General features: G+C 42.3%; 1 protein-coding gene across 1 annotated transcript in view; it reads left to right on the top strand.

The window, feature by feature from the left end:
• The window catches only part of Mdh1b (malate dehydrogenase 1B), a 35,210-nt gene that overhangs the window by 19,000 nt on the left and 10,254 nt on the right, over positions 1-5,956 (top strand). The window contains exons 8-9 of the mRNA XM_021165825.1: positions 2,015-2,154; positions 2,440-2,491. Of these exons, the coding sequence (XP_021021484.1) occupies positions 2,015-2,154; positions 2,440-2,491 (192 nt within the window). The remainder of the gene's footprint in view (positions 1-2,014; positions 2,155-2,439; positions 2,492-5,956) is intronic.

Raw genomic sequence — 5,956 nt, 5'->3', positions numbered from 1 at the left:
ACACCCATTCCAACCAGGTCACACCTATTCCAACAAGGCCACACCTTCAGATGGTGCCACTCCCTGGTCCAAGGATATACAAACCATCACATTTATAAAATGACTATACAAGATGGCAGCAGTGTGATTCTCTTGAAGAGCTTACATCCACCCTTAAAGTGTTACAGAAGCCCTCTACTTAATAAACCCTGCTTTAGAAAACTCCAGGTTTGCTCTATGCTGACTTGTCTTGAGGTTGTTTTCTTCAAGGTGATTCAGTATCTTTGTCTGTCTTATGGTGGGGTCTCTGAAAAGAACTCAGGCTGCATATGGGTCAGTGCTGAGCTGTGACTCCCATGGCTGCTGAAAGCCATGCTTCTGCTATGCAGAACAGCAGTATTTTGCAATTTACTAATTGAAAGCCATTCATAGGATGTAAATACAATAGGAAGATATTACAAATAGTTTTTCAAGTGCACAATAGAGAACTGGAAGTTCTAAGAAAATAACCAGGTCTCCTGTTCATTTGCTGTCCAGTCCTAGTCCAGCATACCTAGCCAACATGGCTGCTAAAGTATGCTGGCTAGTTTCAGATCAACTTGACACTAGCTAGAGTCACTGGCAGGCAGGGAGCCTCAATTGACAAATACCTCCATAAGATCAGGCTGTAGGCAATCAACATTTTCTTAACTAGTGATTGATGCAGGGGGCTCAGGAGGTGGGGCCTCTGCTGGGCTGGTGGTCCTAGGTGCTATAAGAAAGTGGGCTGAGTAAGCCAAATAGAGCAAGCCAGTATTACTCCTCCATCGCCTCTGCATCAGCTCCTGCCTCTAGGTTCCTCCTGTTTGAGTTCCTTTCCTGAATTCCTTCAATGGCAATGGTGATTGTTAGAGACAAAGAAGACTTCAGTTCCAAAACTCAAAAAGGCCGTTCAAATGGGCTCAACCCATTGAGAAATGGGCTTAACCTGGACGATAGGAGAATTCTGGTGGCTAGATAAAAGCCAGCATTCCTCAAGAATTCATGAAGCTGGTTCCTCTCTACCAAAGGAAGTCATTTTCTTACCTCTGGCAGAAGGGACTTATGGTGCCTAATTAGCATGCCACAGTGCATGCTGGCCTCCAGGCCCCTTCAGCATCACAAGCACCTGTTACACATTTCAAAATCTTTGCTGACATCCCAGCCCTCCTAACCTCCTCCCTCTTCCCTCAAGCTTAAAAGCTTCCTTCCCTCAGCTACTCATTCTCCTTGTAATCCCGGTATTTTGCTCTCTGTGTTTCCCCCACTCCCTTTCTCTCTCTTTATTTCTCTGTTCTGCTTCTATCATGGCCAGGTTCATTCTGCTGGTCAAGTTCAGATTCTCTCTCTCTCTCTCTCTCTCTCTCTCTCTCTCTCTCTCTCTCTCTCATCTTTCAGATGCCTCTAGCTGTCCTTTCTCTCATAATCTACAATAAAAATCATCCTTACTCAATCATACCACGGATGGATCATATTGTCAGTTTATACAATGATGACACATAAGCCAAATAAATCCTTTCCTCCCCGACTTGCTTTGGTCATGGTGTTTTATCACAGCAATGATAACCCTAACTAAAACAAATAGTAAGCTAAAATAGAAGGCCAGAAACATCAAGTGGTCCAGGCTCATGTGTTACATGCAGATTCATGGGACAGCTACGGAAACCAGGCACACATTACACATAAGGCTTGGGGAAAAGAGGCCGCATTAACTCCTGGATAGGGAGGCACGGAGGACAGTTAGAACTCAGACATATGTGTGCTCATTTCTTAATGTGTGCCCCAGTCCCAGTCAAATAGCAGTTCAGAAACTTAGCTCCACCACTATCCGAATCATGTGCTGGCTAACACCCTCTACTGGCCTCCGAATGTGTGCAAGGGTGCATGCACACACACACACACACACACACCCCACAAATAAACTCTTTAAATCATGTATTATGTGTGTCCTTTTCAGTTATTTTCCCGAATTCTCCTTTATTTTATTTGTGTTTTGCCTCGTGTGTGCTCCCTGCAGGCCAGTTTGACATTCCTGAAGGGATCGTCTTTTCTATGCCCGTGAAATTTGAGAATGGAACGTGGGAGGTTCTTACTGATCTTGAAGACATTTCGCTTAGCGAGAAGACACTAAGCAGACTCACAGGCGATCTGATTCAGGTAATGGCAGAAGGTCTGCAGAGGAACTGGCTTCCATAATGATCCTGAAATGATTCTGTAGACTAAGGTACTCGTGATTTTCTGAGCTTAATTTGCTTCGTACCCCTGAAAACCATACAGCAGCAAAGGTTTGGAGAATGTAGCAAAAGCACATTATGCATATAGTTGTATGATTTTCAGTATGCTAAAAGTATTTATTTTAAAACAAGACTTAAAGAAATTTCTATTAAAGAATGACTTAGTGGTTGCTGCCATTTAATTCTCTGATTGTAAATTTTTCCACAGGAGAAACTTGTTGCATGTGGAGATGTATTAACTTTTCAGCCGATTGAAGAAGGTAATCTCATAAATGTACTGTCCTGTTGGGTGATGTTAAAAGGTACCACATGGGGCTGGAAAGGTGGCCCAGTGGTTATGAGCACTGGCTCACCTGGTGTCTCATAGCCATTCACAACTCCAGTTTCAGGGTATCCAGTGTCCTTTTCTGACCCCCTGTGTCACCAAACATGTATATGCCATACAGACATATGCATAGGCAAAACTCTCTACCCATAAAATAAAAATTAATATCTGTTATTTTTTTAAAGGTACTATAGGGCTGGAAAGGTGACTCTGTGGGTAAGAGCACTGACTGCTCACATATGAAACTTGAATCCTTGCCCCTAATACATAAAGTAAGTGTGGCCATGCACACATGCCTATAAGGCAGGACTCTAGGCATGGAAGAGATGGAAAGGTCTCTGAGGCTTGCTGGCTGCCTACCCCCAAGCTCTACTGCAATGAGAAAGCCTGTCTTAGGAGAACAAAATAGTGGAGACTGACATGAAGAGATATGACCTCCTCTCTGTGCACACATGGGTGGCCCATGCACCTGCAGTCACATTCACACACACACACACACCACACACACACACACGTATAAAATATATCTTATAACTGAATTACCATTAATACTAACATAGATAACTAAAATATATGTTTTTAAACTAAATTATTAGTAAGAGCAAGATGCTAAGTTTAGCGTGTCTTTAGAAAAAAACATTAACATGCTAAAGAAATCTCCTTTTAGAATACAATGACCATATAGATTTTGTATATTCCACATTTACTAGTTTTCTAGAGCTAATCTAACAAATCACTGTACAGTAGGTTGTTTGAGACTAAGGTGTCAGTAGAGCCGTGTTCTTTTCAAGGTCTGGAGAAGAACCCTTCTTTTTGTGGTCTAACTTCTAGTAGAGATGCTTGACATTGTGGACTTGTAACCACACCGCACCATTCTCTGCCATCCTGTCTAATGTTTGTGTTTCCAAATGGCTCTCCAGTCACAAGGACATGTCCTAATAGAATATGACTTTATTTACCTTTGTCTTTGTATTTATTTATTATATGGATGTGCATGTGTAGATGAATTTATGCCTGAGGGAGTGTTGGGTCCTCTGGAATTGGCAGTGCTGGAAATCAAACTCTGGTCCTCCACATGAGTGGCAAGTGCTCTTAACTGCTGAGCTCTCTCTAACCCCCACAGGACTCCATTTTAAATGGATTATTTTTGCTAAGTCTCTGTTTACAAACAAGTACAGGTGCCAGTAGTTAGAACTGCAGTGTATCTTTTGGGAACCACAATCTAACCTGTTATTCCATATTTATTTTCAAATAACTTTATTTAAAATTCATTAAATATCAATAAATCCATTTTCTCATTGACATTTTCTCTAGTTATAAACTGGTGAGGAAGTACTGCCATCTCTCTCTCTTTTTTTCTTCTCTTTGTCATAAAAAAAACCAACCAACCAACCAACAAAACACCTTAATTAGACATGATGGTGTACACCTTTAATCTTAGTGCATTAATTCTAGGCAAAGGTAGGCAGATCTCTATGAGTTTGAGGCCTACCTGGTCTACATAGTGAGTTCCAGGACAGTCAGGACTCTGAAGAGAGAGACTCTGTCTTGAAAAACAGCACAAACAACAACAACAAATTCTCAATTTATATCTGGAAGAAGAGAAGAAGACACATAATACTTGTTTATGCAAAGATCATTAACCAAATATCTTTCAAACCTAAGATTCTTTCTTTCCAGTAATATCTGTGGAGGGACAATAGTGATCCAGCAGTAGAAACTGGAAATATAAGGTAGATAAGGTAAATGGTAGCCCTGCCCTACACGAAGAAAGTCTTTCTCAGAAATGAGAAGCAGGGGATTCTGAGAGATCTTATGCCTGGGGATATAAGACATGAACCTAGTCCAGGAACAGATAGGCTTGTTTGGAGAAACTACAGAAAATCTTGGGTAACCAAAGCCCCAGGAGAAATATCTGAGAAACAAAGGCATGAAGAATAGCTCTGTTAGGTAATGGAAGGCTTCTGTGTGTAGTATGCCAGGGCAACAAACCCGTGGCAGAGAGGCAACAAGAGAGGGACAGAAAAAACAGACACACAGGATGAGTCATGAGGTCAGGACGGTTGTGTAAATGGTTCAGAGGGCAAGACACAGAAGACAATGGGTATCCAGAGGGCAGCACATTAACATAAAGGAAGGGTGAATTTTCAAGACTTAATGATGGACTGACTCTGGAAAGAACTAGAGGACTCGGGTTCTTTCTGGTTAGATAACTGGGTAGATTGACTGACGGGGGGGAGGGATGGCAAAAAGATCATCATCATTCAGAGAAGGTGATATAGCCTATGAGGTATGTTAGTGAGTGGGTGTGAGAGGGACATGAGGAGTTGTAACATGAGCATAACCAAATAGTGAATTCAGGGTTTTACATCCTGACTGTGCAATAACCTGTGCAATGTCTAAAATGGAAATATCAGATAGAGAATGCCATACTTCTCAGAGTTCAAGACTGGGCTACAGTTGTCAAATTTGGAGCCATTGCTTCATAGATAGCAATGGATACATAGATACATGATTAGAGTGGATCTATCTAGAGAACAAGAGGATAAAGGGGGACCCAGCCTGTAATGGTTAAATAGCACAGAAGAGGTTGGCAAAGGTGCCCAAGGGAGGGATGGGATGAGCTGATCCTATGTCATGGGAGGAAGACTAAGTTGTATGATGGGAAGTAGGAAGAGGGCCAGTCACACAAAGCAAGGCCCCACAGCTACCCAGTGGATAGATGGCAGAGAAGCCACTAACAGCTGTGGTAAGAATAATCTTATGGAATGAAAAGGGAAGAAATAAGATCAGAAGGGAAAGGGGGACCTTAGGTTGTGAGGCTACAGAAAATAGGGCTGGACGAGAGGAGTATCATGAGGCAGGGATAGCAACTAGGAGCATTTTTAAACCAATGAGTGATCTGGGACAGGAGAGAGACAGATGTAAATTTTAATCATTTAAAATGATTGCTGTCCGTACTGTCTGAAATGGGAGAGTGATTCAAAAGAAAAATCAAGAAGGCCAGCTCTGTAGCAGGAGAAGAGATGCTAAGTGCCCAACAAAGCAGTGGCTGTGGTGGTATAGAGCTGCAGCTAGAACTGTAAAAGTTGGGCAATTTGAGAGGACAAAGGAAAGCCAAGGGAGTCTAGAATGTGCCAAGGGTTGAGGCTGGGGAAATGATTCAGTAGGTAAAGGGCTTGCTAGCAAGTATGAAGACTGGGAGGCAGACAGGAGTGTCGTTGGTGCTTGCTAGATAGACTAGCCAAATCAGTGAATTCTAAACTCAGTGAGACCATGCCTCAAATAGTAAGGTTGAGAGCAACTGAGGAGGACTGCTGACATTAACCTCTGGCCTACACATATACACATGTATGTATACACACACACACACACACACACACACACACACACACACACA

This window comes from Mus caroli, chromosome 1, assembly GCF_900094665.2.
Source record: "Mus caroli chromosome 1, CAROLI_EIJ_v1.1, whole genome shotgun sequence".
Taxonomy (NCBI): domain Eukaryota; kingdom Metazoa; phylum Chordata; class Mammalia; order Rodentia; family Muridae; genus Mus; species Mus caroli.
Note: the sequence above shows the minus strand (reverse complement) of the source record. Positions and strands in the feature narration are given on the sequence as shown.